Source organism: Salvelinus namaycush, chromosome 6 (genome assembly GCF_016432855.1).
Source record: "Salvelinus namaycush isolate Seneca chromosome 6, SaNama_1.0, whole genome shotgun sequence".
NCBI classification, from domain to species: Eukaryota; Metazoa; Chordata; class Actinopteri; order Salmoniformes; family Salmonidae; genus Salvelinus; species Salvelinus namaycush.
This window is the reverse complement of record NC_052312.1, coordinates 6,255,008-6,270,088: the sequence shown is the minus strand read 5'-3', so window position 1 is coordinate 6,270,088 and position 15,081 is coordinate 6,255,008. Positions and strand designations below refer to the sequence as shown.

Sequence of the window (15,081 nt, the reverse complement as noted above, 5' to 3'; positions counted from 1 at the left end):
AGACAGAGAGACCGAGACAGACCGACCGAGACAGACAGACAGACCGACCGAGACAGAGAGACCGAGACAGACAGACAGAGAGACCGAGACAGACAGACAGAGAGACCGAGACAGACAGACAGAGAGACCGAGACAGACAGACAGAGAGACCGAGACAGACAGACAGACCGACCGGCCGAGACAGACCGGCCGAGACAGACCGGCCGAGACAGACCGGCCGAGACAGACCGGCCGAGACAGACCGGCCGAGACAGAGAGACAGACCGACCGAGACAGAGAGACCGAGACAGACCGACCGAGACAGAGAGACCGAGACAGAGAGACCGAGACAGAGAGACCGAGACAGAGAGGCCGAGACAGAGAGGCCGAGACAGACCGGCCGAGACAGACCGGCCGAGACAGACCGGCCGAGACAGACCGGCCGAGACAGACCGGCCGAGACAGACCGGCCGAGACAGACCGGCCGAGACAGACCGGCCGAGACAGACCGGCCGAGACAGACCGGCCGAGACAGACCGACAGACCGAGACAGAGAGACCGAGACAGAGAGACAGACAGACCGAGACAGAGAGACCGAGACAGAGAGACCGAGACAGAGAGACCGAGACAGACCGACCGAGACAGACAGAGAGACCGAGACAGACAGACCGACCGAGACAGACAGAGAGACCGAGACAGACAGACAGACCGACCGAGACAGACCGACCGAGACAGACCGACCGAGACAGACCGACCGAGACAGACCGACCGAGACAGACCGACCGAGACAGAGAGACCGACCGAGACAGAGAGACCGAGACAGACCGACCGAGACAGACAGAGAGACCGAGACAGAGAGACCGAGACAGACAGAGAGACCGAGACAGAGAGACCGAGACAGACAGAGAGACCGAGACAGAGAGACCGAGACAGAGAGACCGACCGGCCGAGACAGACAGACCGGCCGAGACAGACAGACCGGCCGAGACAGACAGACCGGCCGAGACAGACAGACCGGCCGACCGACAGACAGACAGACAGGACAGACCGACCGAGACAGACCGACCGAGAGAGACCGACCGAGACAGACCGACCGAGAGACCGACCGAGACAGACCGACCGAGACAGACAGACAGACCGAGACAGACAGACCGAGACAGACCGACCGAGACAGACCGACCGAGACAGACCGACCGAGACAGACCGACCGAGACAGACCGACCGAGACAGACCGACCGAGACAGACCGACCGAGACAGACAGACCGAGACAGACAGACCGAGAGAGAGACCGAGACAGACCGAGAGAGAGACCGAGAGAGAGACCGAGAGAGAGACCGAGACAGACCGAGAGAGAGACCGAGACAGACCGAGAGAGAGACCGAGACAGACCGAGAGAGAGACCGAGACAGACCGAGAGAGAGACCGAGAGAGAGACCGAGACCGAGAGAGAGACCGAGACAGACCGAGAGAGAGACCGAGACAGACCGAGAGAGAGACCGAGACAGACCGAGAGAGAGACCGAGACAGACCGAGAGAGAGACCGAGACAGACCGAGAGAGAGACCGAGACAGACAGAGAGAGAGACCGAGACAGACAGAGAGAGAGACCGAGACAGACAGACAGAGACACCGAGACAGACAGAGACACCGAGACAGAGAGAGAGACAGAGAGACCGAGAGAGACAGAGAGACCGAGAGAGACAGAGAGACCGAGAGAGACAGAGAGACCGAGAGAGACCGAGAGAGAGAGAGACAGAGACACACTAAACTGCCAGCAGCCTCTAACTAAACTACCTCTCATATAAGAGTTAGGAAACCACATGGGTTAGTTAGTCTGGCATGAAGGAGACAGAATGAGAGACGAGAGGAGAGACCGAGACAAAGTACAGGCTCAGTGAGCACAGCCTTGCCACTGAGAAGGGTAGACACAGGAAAACCTGGCTCCCTGTATGAACCCTTATTCAAGGTTTCAAAGACCTCTCTGATGAGGATAGGCTACCCGTCCTGTTGGGGGAGGACGCAGAGAGCTGTGGGTTGGCAGCCCACTACATTGCTGCCTGCCATAAGATGAGGGACAGTGTCTGACAGACCAAACAACCTGCACATGTCCTCTATGCTTATCGTTATTGTTCAATGTATGGTTATTTTGATCCTTGGTTATTGTTGTTCCGTTGACAATTTTGATTCTTATTATTTTCATATTGTAAATATCCAAAGTAAGCTTTGGCAATATGTACAGTCGTGGCCAAAAGTTTTGAGAATGACACAAATATTAATTTTCAAAGTCTGCTGCCTCAGTTTTTATGATGGCAATTTGCATATACTCCAGAACGTTATGAAGAGTGATCAGATGAATTGCAAAGTCCCTCTTTGCCATGCAAATGAACTGAATCCCCCCGAAACTTTTCCACTGCATTTCAGCCCTGCCACAAAAAGGACCAGATGACATGTCTCGTTAACACAGGTGTGAGTGTTGATGAGGACAAGGCTGGAGATCACTCTGTCATGCTGATTGAGTTCGAATAACAGACTGGAAGCTTCAAAAGGAGGGTTGTGCTTGGAATCATTGTTCTTCATCTGTCAACCATGGTTACCTGCAAGGAAACACGTGCCATCGTCATTGCTTTGCACAAAAAGGGCTTCACGGGCAAGGATATTGCTGCCAGTAAGATTGCACCTAAAATCAACCATTTATCGGATCATCAAGAACTTCAAGGAGAGCGGTTCAATTGTTGTGAAGGCGGCTTCAGGGCGCCCAAGAAAGTCCAGAAAGCTCCAGGACCGTCTCCTAAAGTTGATTCAGCTGCAGGATCGGGGCACCACCAGTACAGAGCTTGCTCAGGAATGGCAGCAGGCAGGTGTGAGTGCATCTGCTCGCACAGTGAGGCGAAGACTTTGAGGTTGGCCTGGTGTCAAGAAGGGCAGCAAAGAAGCCACTTCTCTCCAGGAAAAACATCAGGGACAGACAGATATTCTGCAAAAGGTACAGGGATTGGACTGCTGAGGACTGGGGTAAAGTCATTTTCTCTGCTGAATCCCCTTTCTGATTGTTTGGGGCATCCGGAAAAAAGCTTGTCCGGAGAAGACAAGGTGAGCGCTACCATCAGTCCTGTGTCATGCCAACAGTAAAGCATCCTGAGACCATTCATGTGTGGGGTTGCTTCTCAGCCAAGGGAGTGGGCTCACTCACAATTTTGCCTAAGAACACAGCCATGAATAAAGAATAGTACCAACACATCCTTCGAGAGCAACTTCTCCCAACCATCCAGGAACAGTTTGGTGACGAACAATGCCTTTTCCAGCATGATGGAGCACCTTGTCATAAGGCAAAAGTGATAACTAAGTGGCTCGGGGAACAACACATCGATATTTTGGGTCCATGGCCAGGAAACTCCCCAGACCTTAATCCCATTGAGAACTTGTGGTCAATCCTCAAGAGGCGGGTGGACAAACAAAAACCTACAAATTCTGACAAACTCCAAGCATTGATTATGCAAGAACGGGCTGCCATCAGTCAGGATGTGTCCCAGAAGTTAATTGACAGCATGCCAGGGTGGATTGCAGAGGTCTTGAAAAAGAAGGGTCAACACTGCAAATATTGACTCTTTGCATCAACTTCATGTAATTGTCAATTAAATCATTTGACACGTATGAAATGCTTGTAATTATACTTCACTATTCCATAGTAACATCTGACAATAAGACACTGAAGCAGCAAACTTTGTGGAAATTAATATTTGTGTCATTCTCAAAACTTTTGGTCACGCCCGTACATTGTTTTAATACATTCTAAGGCTGCATGATGCGACGCTAATGATGACTTGAAAAAAGTTGCATGAAAAGGCACGAGCTCTGCTTTGTGCAGGTTGCACACGCCTCGAATTTCCCGGCAGCATCCCCTTGTGTGGCCCTCTAATGCCCTCTAAAAAAATCCATGCCTTTTGCAGACAGTGGTCCTTGTGCCGAATATAATAATTAGAATTCTCTTCTCCCGGCTGCGTGCTCCGAAGCATCTCTTACTCACACGGCTCTCTCTCATATCTCAATTCTTATTAGCCAATGCCCGTCACGTGATCGGGTCCTTCTCACAATTGAATTGAAGACGGACACGCACCTGCCACGTCCTTATCGAATTCCGACGCGCAAATTGAAGATGTTGGAAAAACTGTCCACATGTACTTTTCATCAGTCAACAAGATGAGTAGACCTAACGAACAGCAAAAGCACTAGCCCATGTCAATCTACTATCCCCCATAGTAGAAAAATCGACATATTCTGTGTGAGAAAGAAATCTTCCAAGCATAGTCTGGGACAGTTGTGGGAGGCGACAGATCCCAAATGAATACAAACACCAGCATCAACAAACTTTTAAAAGCAATGCGGCTGACGCAACAGATCAAAACGTTTAGCTTAAAATGTTAAACTATTAGGCTATTTCTTCACATCATAAGCGCAGCAATCGCACATGGCAGTAGGCTATAAGAGCTAATGTTCCAAAATGCAATCAATGATTAGAGGGACAATAGAGTGCCAGGCAGTTAGCAAGTTTGGTAGGCTACTAATGACCATCAGCATCAGAGCATGGAGAAGCCTAATAACAGTGACTAAACGGTCACGTGGAATTTGACTGCCGTCATGACTACCGGTTACAGTAACAGCCCTACACCTGGCACCTACTACCATACGGCGTTCAAAGGTCCTTCAATCTTGTCCATTCACCCTCTGAATGGCGCGCGCACACGCACACACACGTCTCAATTGTCTCACGGCTTAAAAATACTTCTTTAACCTGTCTCCTCCCCTTCATCTACACTGATTGAAGTGGATTTAACAAGTGACATCAATAAGGGATCACAGCTGTCACCTGGAGTCACCTGGTCAGTTCTATCTCATGGAATACTCAGTGAATACTTTTTATAAACTGGGTGCTTCGAGCCCTGAATTCTGACTGGCTGAAAATTAACCTTAATTTAAATAGGCACGTCAGTTAAAAACAAATTCTTATTTATAATGACGGCCTACCCCGGCCAAACCTGGACGACGCTGGGCCAATTGTGCGCTGCCCTATGGGACTCCCAATCCCGACCGGGTGTGATACAGCCTGGAATCGAACCAGGATCTGTAGTGATGCCTTAGACCGCTGCGCCACTCGTGACTATATCAGACCGTATACCACAGGTATGACAAAACATTTCTTGTTACTGCTCTAATTAGGTTGGTAACCAGTTTATAATAGCAATAATGTACCTCGGGGGTTTGTGATATAAGGCCAACATACCATGGCTAAGGGCTGTATCCAGGCACTCCGTGTTGCGTCGTGCTTAAGAACAGCCCTTAGCCGTGGTATATTGGCCAATATACCACATGTCCTCAGGCCTTATTACTTAAATATACTCGGTGTATATTTGCTGTGTATGTGAAAGAGAAAAAGAGCCCTAGCCAAGTCATCCACGGAGGGCAGCTCTGTAGAGAACAGGGAAAGAGCTGGGCTGGCATCATGTTGATCATGGTTAGACAGTCAATCCTCCAAAAGGGAAATGAAAGACTGATCATGACTCAACAGTAGAAACAATACACCCTCTCCTGCCAAGCTGCTCCATCACCCTCTGAATGGCACACATACATAATCCATGTCTCAAATGTCTTCAGGCTTAAAAATCCTTCTTTAACCCGTCTCCTCCCCTTCATCTACACTGACTGAAGTGGATTTAACAAGTGACATCAACAAGGGATCATAGCTTTCACCCGGTCAGTTCAATGTCATGGAATACTCATTGAATACTCCTGCTGTGGTTTTATGACTGTACAGAATTAATAAACAGTTTGTTGCCCCCATCTTTCCTTCAATAATGCCCAGAGTAAGGTAATACCAGAGAAGTACACCAGACTGTATAAGAGGGTCCTATGTGTCTGTGTGAACCCTGTCTAGTATAAGTGTGTGTGTGTGTGTGTGAACATTGTCTAGTATAAGTGTGTGTGTGTGTGTGTGTGTGTGTGTGTGTGTGTGTAAACCCTGTCTAGTATAAGTGTGTGTGTGTGTGTGTGTGTTACGTACGCAGGGCGAGCCTCCAGTATAAGTGCTGTGGTGGAGTTGGGCTCAAACTCCAGGTTCTTCCTGACACTCTGTCTAGGAGACGGGGGACTGTGTCCAGGTCCAGCTCTGCTAGTCTTACTTTCATATTCCTAGAACAGACACAAAAACACACACTCAACACATAATATACACACACACACACACACACTTACCTCACGCGTACAATGCAATTAACAGATTTCAGGAGAGAAACTGGTTTTATTTGCCAAGGTCCTACCTGCCAATTTTAGTCTCATATTCCTTTTAACAAAAACTGCACGGACACCCAAAGAATATAGTCAAAAGATACAATGAAATATCAAGACAACTGGCTTTCTTCACCCGACTGAACAACCAGGAATGTCTCATTGAAATCTAACGACTCCGTAGTTAAACATGATGAGCTGAATCCTCAATGAGATGTATTGGCAGATCCATGGTCTGGTAAAACTACATTTTTAAAAAACTGGAATGTTTTGGCAGATCCATGGTCTGGTAAAACTATATTTAAAAAACTGGGATGTGTTGGCAGATCCATGGTCTGGTAAAACTACATTTAAAAAACTAAAAACTGAGATGCATTGGCAGATCCATGGTCTGGTAAAACTATATTTAAAAAACTAAAAACTGAGATGTGTTGGCAGATCCATGGTCTGGTAAAACTACATTTAAAAAACTAAAAACTGAGATGTGTTGGCTGATCCATGGTCTGGTAAAACTACATTTAAAAAACTAAAAACTGGGATGTGTTGGCAGATCCATGGTCTGGTAAAACTACATTTAAAAAACTAAAAACTGAGATGTGTTGGCTGATCCATGGTCTGGTAAAACTACATTTAAAAAAACTGGGATGTGTTGGCAGATCCATGGTCTGGTAAAACTACATTTAAAAAACTGAGATGTGTTGGCTGATCCATGGTCTGGTAAAACTACATTTAAAAAAACTGGGATGTGTTGGCAGATCCATGGTCTGGTAAAACTACATTTAAAAAACTGAGATGTGTTGGCTGATCCATGGTCTGGTAAAACTACATTTAAAAAACTAAAAACTGAGATGCATTGGCAGATCCATGGTCTGGTAAAACTATATTTAAAAAACTAAAAACTGAGATGCGTTGGCAGATCCATGGTCTGGTAAAACTATATTTAAAAAACTAAAAACTGGGATGTGTTGGCAGATCCATGGTCTGGTAAAACTACATTTAAAAAACTAAAAACTGGGATGTGTTGGCAGATCCATGGTCTGGTAAAACTACATTTAAAAAACTAAAAACTGAGATGCATTGGCAGATCCATGGTCTGGTAAAACTATATTTAAAAAACTAAAAACTGAGATGTGTTGGCAGATCCATGGTCTGGTAAAACTACATTTAAAAAACTAAAAACTGAGATGCATTGGCAGATCCATGGTCTGGTAAAACTATATTTAAAAAACTAAAAACTGAGATGTGTTGGCAGATCCATGGTCTGGTAAAACTACATTTAAAAAACTGGGATGTGTTGGCAGATCCATGGTCTGGTAAAACTACATTTAAAAAACTAAAAACTGAGATGCATTGGCAGATTCATGGTCTGGTAAAACTACATTTAAAAAACTAAAAACTGAGATGCATTGGCAGATCCATGGTCTGGTAAAACTACATTTAAAAAACTAAAAACTGGGATGTGTTGGCAGATCCATGGTCTGGTAAAACTACATTTAAAAAACTGAGATGTGTTGGCAGATCCATGGTCTGGTAAAACTATATTTAAAAAACTAAAAACTGAGATGTGTTGGCAGATCCATGGTCTGGTAAAACTACATTTAAAAAACTGAGATGTGTTGGCAGATCCATGGTCTGGTAAAACTACATTTAAACAACTAAAAACTGAGATGCATTGGCAGATCCATGGTCTGGTAAAACTACATTTAAACAACTAAAAACTGAGATGCATTGGCAGATCCATGGTCTGGTAAAACTACATTTAAACAACTAAAAACTGAGATGCATTGGCAGATCCATGGTCTGGTAAAACTACATTTAAACAACTAAAAACTGAGATGCATTGGCAGATCCATGGTCTGGTAAAACTACATTTAAAAAACTAAAAACTGGGATGTGTTGGCAGATCCATGGTCTGGTAAAACTACATTTAAAAAACTAAAAACTGGGATGTGTTGGCAGATCCATGGTCTGGTAAAACTACATTTAAAAAACTGGGATGTGTTAGCAGATCCATGGTCTGGTAAAACTACATTTAAAAAACTGAGATGTGTTGGCAGATCCATGGTCTGGTAAAACTACATTTAAACAACTAAAAACTGAGATGCATTGGCAGATCCATGGTCTGGTAAAACTACATTTAAACAACTAAAAACTGAGATGCATTGGCAGATCCATGGTCTGGTAAAACTACATTTAAACAACTAAAAACTGAGATGCATTGGCAGATCCATGGTCTGGTAAAACTACATTTAAAAAACTAAAAACTGGGATGTGTTGGCAGATCCATGGTCTGGTAAAACTACATTTAAAAAACTAAAAACTGAGATGTGTTGGCTGATCCATGGTCTGGTAAAACTACATTTAAAAAACTAAAAACTGGGATGTGTTGGCAGATCCATGGTCTGGTAAAACTACATTTAAAAAACTGGGATGTGTTGGCAGATCCATGGTCTGGTAAAACTACATTTAAAAAACTGAGATGTGTTGGCAGATCCATGGTCTGGTAAAACTACATTTAAAAAACTAAAAACTGGGATGTGTTGGCAGATCCATGGTCTGGTAAAACTACATTTAAAAAACTGGGATGTGTTGGCAGATCCATGGTCTGGTAAAACTACATTTAAAAAACTGAGATGCATTGGCAGATCCATGGTCTGGTAAAACTATATTTAAAAAACTAAAAACTGAGATGTGTTGGCAGATCCATGGTCTGGTAAAACTACATTTAAAAAACTGAGCTGTGTTGGCAGATCCATGGTCTGGTAAAACTATATTTAAAAAACTAAAAACTGGGATGTGTTGGCAGATCCATGGTCTGGTAAAACTACATTTAAAAAACTAAAAACTGGGATGTGTTGGCAGATCCATGGTCTGGTAAAACTACATTTAAAAAACTAAAAACTGAGATGTGTTGGCTGATCCATGGTCTGGTAAAACTACATTTAAAAAACTAAAAACTGAGATGTGTTGGCAGATCCATGGTCTGGTAAAACTACATTTAAAAAACTAAAAACTGGGATGTGTTGGCAGATCCATGGTCTGGTAAAACTACATTTAAAAAACTGGGATGTGTTGGCAGATCCATGGTCTGGTAAAACTACATTTAAAAAACTGAGATGTGTTGGCAGATCCATGGTCTGGTAAAACTACATTTAAAAAACTAAAAACTGAGATGTGTTGGCAGATCCATGGTCTGGTGAAACTACATTTAAAAAACTAAAAACTGGGATGTGTTGGCAGATCCATGGTCTGGTAAAACTACATTTAAAAAACTGAGATGTGTTGGCAGATCCATGGTCTGGTAAAACTACATTTAAAAAACTAAAAACTGAGATGCATTGGCAGATCCATGGTCTGGTAAAACTATATTTAAAAAACTAAAAACTGAGATGTGTTGGCAGATCCATGGTCTGGTAAAACTACATTTAAAAAACTGAGCTGTGTTGGCAGATCCATGGTCTGGTAAAACTATATTTAAAAAACTAAAAACTGGGATGTGTTGGCAGATCCATGGTCTGGTAAAACTACATTTAAAAAACTGAGATGTGTTGGCAGATCCATGGTCTGGTAAAACTACATTTAAACAACTAAAAACTGAGATGCATTGGCAGATCCATGGTCTGGTAAAACTACATTTAAAAAACTAAAAACTGGGATGTGTTGGCAGATCCATGGTCTGGTAAAACTACATTTAAAAAACTGGGATGTGTTGGCAGATCCATGGTCTGGTAAAACTACATTTAAAAAACTGAGATGTGTTGGCAGATCCATGGTCTGGTAAAACTACATTTAAAAAACTAAAAACTGGGATGTGTTGGCAGATCCATAGTCTGGCAAAACTACATTTAAAAAACTAAAAACTGAGATGCATTGGCAGATCCACGGTCTGGTAAAACTACATTTAAAAAACTAAAAAAACTAGGAGCATCTTATTAAACCTCAATTTGGATCAGACTCAGGTCCACTCTCACACACACACAGCCTGAGTACAGCCTCTGGACCTTAGTGTCCCCTATCTAATGAGTGTGTCTCTCTGTGTGTCACAGAGTGGGGCGCGTGACGCCCTGGCCATCAGACCTCCGGCCACGGGAGCAGTTAAACAATGACAGAGAGTTGACTCACTCACAGGGTTGTGTGTGTGTGTGCGTGTGTGTGTGTGCGGCACAGAGAGGCCACAGCCTGAGTCCACGGAGAGATGGGCCTGTACTGTAAGATGTAGGGGCAGAGTGATCAGTGTGTGATGAGGGGTCAGTACACTGGCTGGTGAGAGATGGGGCTGGGCCATATGGCCATAACATGTGATATCACCATATTGTTATTATGAGCAGTGCATGAACCTGAGATGGGAACATTCATTCTAAGTCGTTTTACATGGGTTTTCTCCACTCTGACGGTTTTACACTCAACCAAACTAGGACAAAACTGACAGTTATTGATCATGTCTATTTATGTTGTCTGAAAGGTTACGCTCAGGCCAGCTACTATTCTATGAATGCTTAATGAATAAGAAGAAACTGATTCTAGTATAAATATGTGTTTGTAGTAACAGTTTCCAAGGTGGGCGTAGTGTCGTTGTAAAGGGCCCTACTGGGCAATGTGCACGTCATCTTAAAGGAGGAAGCCGGCGTGAGGCACAACCTACTGCGGTGGTTCCCCCTGTCACTGCCAACAAAGGAGGGTCACTGCACTGGGGAAATTAGGAGGCGAGATTCTCTGAGTGCTGTCTCCTATGAGACAGAGAGACAGACACAGAGACCGAGAGAGAGACCGAGACAGAGAGAGAGAGAGACAGAGACCGAGAGAGAGACAGAGAACGAAAGAGAGACAGAATGAAAGAGCGAGACAGAGAACGAAAGAGCGAGACAGAAAGCGAGAGAGAGAGCGATGGATAACAAAAGTGAGATGATTGGTGGAGGAAGAGGTCAGAGACACTATTGAGTGATGGAAACCCTGCCTCCATGTGATGTATGATGGAGACATGTGAGCTGGGGATTCAGAGAGACAAGCCTGTGGATGCAGACAGGCCGGGCTAGGCAGAGCTGCTGCTCAGAGTACAGGGCTGAAAGAGACAGCGCTGTTACTACACAGTGGTCACTGATTGGAGCGAGAGAGCTACTTTAAAAAATAAAATAAAAATATTTTTTAAGTCAGTTAAGAACAAATTCTTATTTACAAATGTTTATTTTACCTTTATTTAACTAGGCAAGTCAGTTAAGAACAAATTCTTATTTACAATGATGACCTACACCGGCCAAACCCGGACGACGCTGTGCGCCGCCCGATGGGACTCCCAATCACGGCCGGTTGTGATACAGCCTGGAATCGAACCAGGGTGTCTGTAGTGACGCCTCTAGCACTGAGAGGCCTTAGACCGTTGCGCCACTCGGGAGCCACCACACTGCAGGATCAGAGCCACTACTCTCAAAATCTTTCCATGCTCACTTTCTCACCATTTCTACCTCACTCCACCCCCCCATCCCATCCCATCCCTTTTGCTCAGTACTTTATCTAGCCTTATGTAAAGCATTATCACCCCACTGCAGAGACCCAGATTCAGCAGACAGTACTTAGAGCTTACTAAGCCAGAGTTGGCATACCATTCAGATTCTTCCAGGGCCTGTTTCCTTGCCACACACGCAGTACTTTCAGTGCTGAAATTATGCTTTTACAGATACTACATTACAACTATGGAACAACAGTTTAACTTAAACCAAACAGAGTCCAGAGCCGTATATAACCACATATCAAACGGCTCTGGCTGAGTTCATGCTTGAGTCCTGTCAGCATATAGGTAAAGTGAACTAAAGGTGACTGGTGACAGCAGATATGGGCTCGTTGTGAAAGACAGTACAATGTTATAAGGACTGTAGTGAATGGGGGTGAGCAACCGGGGAGGAAGCCTTTCCAGCTAGCCAGGGGATGGGGGGGAGGGGTAAGCACTACTGACAGAAGGGGAGGAGGGGAGCAGAAATCTGGCACCTCTGCAGCGACATTGCAGGTGCCTCTAGCAAGGTGAAAGGAAACGCAGGCTGCCTGCGCGTGAGAGAGAAAACGAGAGGGAAGAGGAAAATGAGTGTGTGTGTTATATAAATGGTAAGGGATATTCTGTCCTACCAAGCAAAAAGGGTTCTCCTATTCTGCCCTACCAAGCGAAAAAGGGTTCCCCTATTCTGCCCTACCAAGCAAAAAAGGGTTCCCCTATTCTGCCCTACCAAGCGAAAAAGGGTTCGCCTATTCTGCCCTACCAAGCAAAAAAGGGTTCCCCTATTCTGCCCTACCAAGCAAAAAAGGGTTCCCCTATTCTGCCCTACCAAGCAAAAAAGGGTTCGCCTATTCTGCCCCACCACGCAAAAAGGGTTCGCCTATTCTGCCCCACCAAGCAAAAAGGGTTCGCCTATTCTGCCCCACCAAGCAAAATGGGTTCCCCCATTCTGCCCCACCAAGCAAAATGGGTTCCCCCATTCTGCCCCACCAAGCAAAACGGGTTCCCCCATTCTGCCCCACCAAGCAAAACGGGTTCCCCCATTCTGCCCCACCAAGCAAAACGGGTTCCCCCATTCTGCCCCACCAAGCAAAACGGGTTACCCCATTCTGCCCCACCAAGCAAAAAGGGTTCCCCCATTCTGCCCTACCAAACAAAAAGGGTTCTCCTATTCTGGCTTTTATTTACCTTGGTTTCACAGTAACTTTATGCAGTTACTGCTAACTTGATCCCCATTTTCTCCAGAACATAAGAGGCAGGATACTTGTCCACCTGATTAAGCATGTATTTAATGCCGCAAAAATGACAACAAATTTTGGACCAAATGAGCAGTTGGTGCATTTTTGCTTTGTAGGGAAGTACAGTCATGATACCCAACTGCTTCACCTTCCTCACTAGTCGCAGGCTGAGAGAGCAGTTTATTGCATGGCCTCGGATTAGTACCGTAGTAAACACATTTACCAAACAGACGCTTGGCGTCACACCAATCCCCTCACCCCGACGTCGGAATCCTATTTCAGCGACCACAATCACATGGAACTAACAGCCTCTGCTCTGTGTGAATTAGCCTTTCACTGCTACCGCTAGGATGTCATAACATTGACTTTGTGTTTGTTCGGCGTCGAGGCTGGTCGTGTAATCAAATAGGGAGATGGGGCTTTAGTGCTTTTAGCGACTCCAGTGGCAACGGTATCCCAGGGTTACCTGTCTCGAGGGGAACATGCATAGTTACGACAAGGCCAGTGTTTCATTAACTTACTCTCATTTCCTGGTGACGTAAGAGGTTCTCTTTGGGCCTGTCTGTCTGCCTGCCTCCGTTGGCACAGCGTTCTGATGGCGTTGGAGAGGACAAACAGGCTTAGCAATAAGCAAAGCGACAGTACAGGGTATAGTCTAGGGGTTACCTGTAGAAGCAATGCCTTACTGACACTAAAATGGCCCCTAAAATAGGCTGATAAAGTTGTATTGTAATAGTCTACTGCTAGACAGGGCAGACTGACAACAAAATGGAAGAAATTAGTTTTCTTTCTATGAACCATGTGAAGACCACTAGCAGGGGGCCAAAACCACTGCATAGCTCCTTCCAATCCATTACTTTTAATTGAGTTGAACATACGCTAGTCTAGTGCACATCCAGGAAATGTTTGGAAAGTCCATTTACCGCACTGGGTCAGGACCGAGCACTCCACATCTCGTTCCTTCTCTCCCACAATATATATATAAATATATGTATGTGTGAGTGAGTGGGTGAGTGAGAGTGAGTGAGTGAGAGAACAAACAACAGACACTTCCACAGGGAAAACATTAGGGCTGGGAACTGCCAGGGACCTCGCGATACGATATGATCATGATACTTAGGTGCCGATACGATACGTATTGCGATTCTCACGATACGATATGTATTGCAATTCGATGTTCCAAACATATTGCTCACCGTATGTCTGCATCGTTCATGGGGAAATAAAAGTGCTGAAAACATTTTCTTCCTTTTTTAAAAAGAGAACAAGCTATGAAGGAAGAATACTGGAGTTTGTTCAGGTACAGCCAACTAGGGAAAAAATGATATTAATATATTGTCAAAACTATATATTGTCAAAAATAATATCCCAATATTTAACTCGCCATTACTAGAAAGCATGAGTCTACCGCAAAACAACACTGCTACAGGGAAAACAGGAGCCTGTTGTTTTTCATAGACAGGTTGTATTACAACAGACACACTGCTGGACAAATCTAATACGTCGGTCATCAGAAGCTGGCAAAATACCGTTAAAAATAAACATTTCACACACACACACACTTCACCTCAGAGAGATGAGCTGAAAGAGGATGTGTGAAGGCTAAGCCCTCCTGTCCTCTACCTCCCTCTGTCTCTCCCTCCATCATTCCTTCTCTTTCTACTCCCTCATTTTCCCTTCTGTCAGACAGGGGGGGGGGGGGGGGGGGGAGAGAACGAGAGAGGAGAGACTGTAGACTGCTGTGCTCGCCCCCTCATCCTCATCGCGTCGAGCTGACAAAACACACACAAGCTCACTCACCATGAACGCTACAGTTTCCGTACAAGACACCCAGACCAACCGAGAGGGTTTAAACTCCACAAACCGTCATGGCTGCTCCCGTTGGCCCAGCTACAGCCCACACAGAGGACGAGGTGGTCAGGGTGACAGCGGGCCTGTCGATAGGACACACCCCCAGCTGGAGGTGATGCATGATACCGCCTTCTCTCCCTCTGTCACTCTCTCAGCATGCAGACGCTACACTGAGGCCCTGAATCAGTGAAGAACCCAGAGGATCAGTGTGTGAGAGCGCGTCTGCAGCGCCTTGCTCTATTAGTCGCTGCG

The 15,081-nt window shown here is 45.3% G+C and overlaps 1 protein-coding gene across 1 annotated transcript in view; it reads right to left on the bottom strand.

Annotated features, from left to right (window-relative positions):
- The window catches only part of LOC120049571 (TBC1 domain family member 14-like), a 74,964-nt gene that overhangs the window by 33,356 nt on the left and 26,527 nt on the right, over positions 1 to 15,081 (bottom strand). Inside the window, exon 5 of the mRNA XM_038995852.1 lies at positions 6,035 to 6,162. Within this exon, the coding sequence (XP_038851780.1) occupies positions 6,035 to 6,162 (128 nt within the window). The remainder of the gene's footprint in view (positions 1 to 6,034; positions 6,163 to 15,081) is intronic.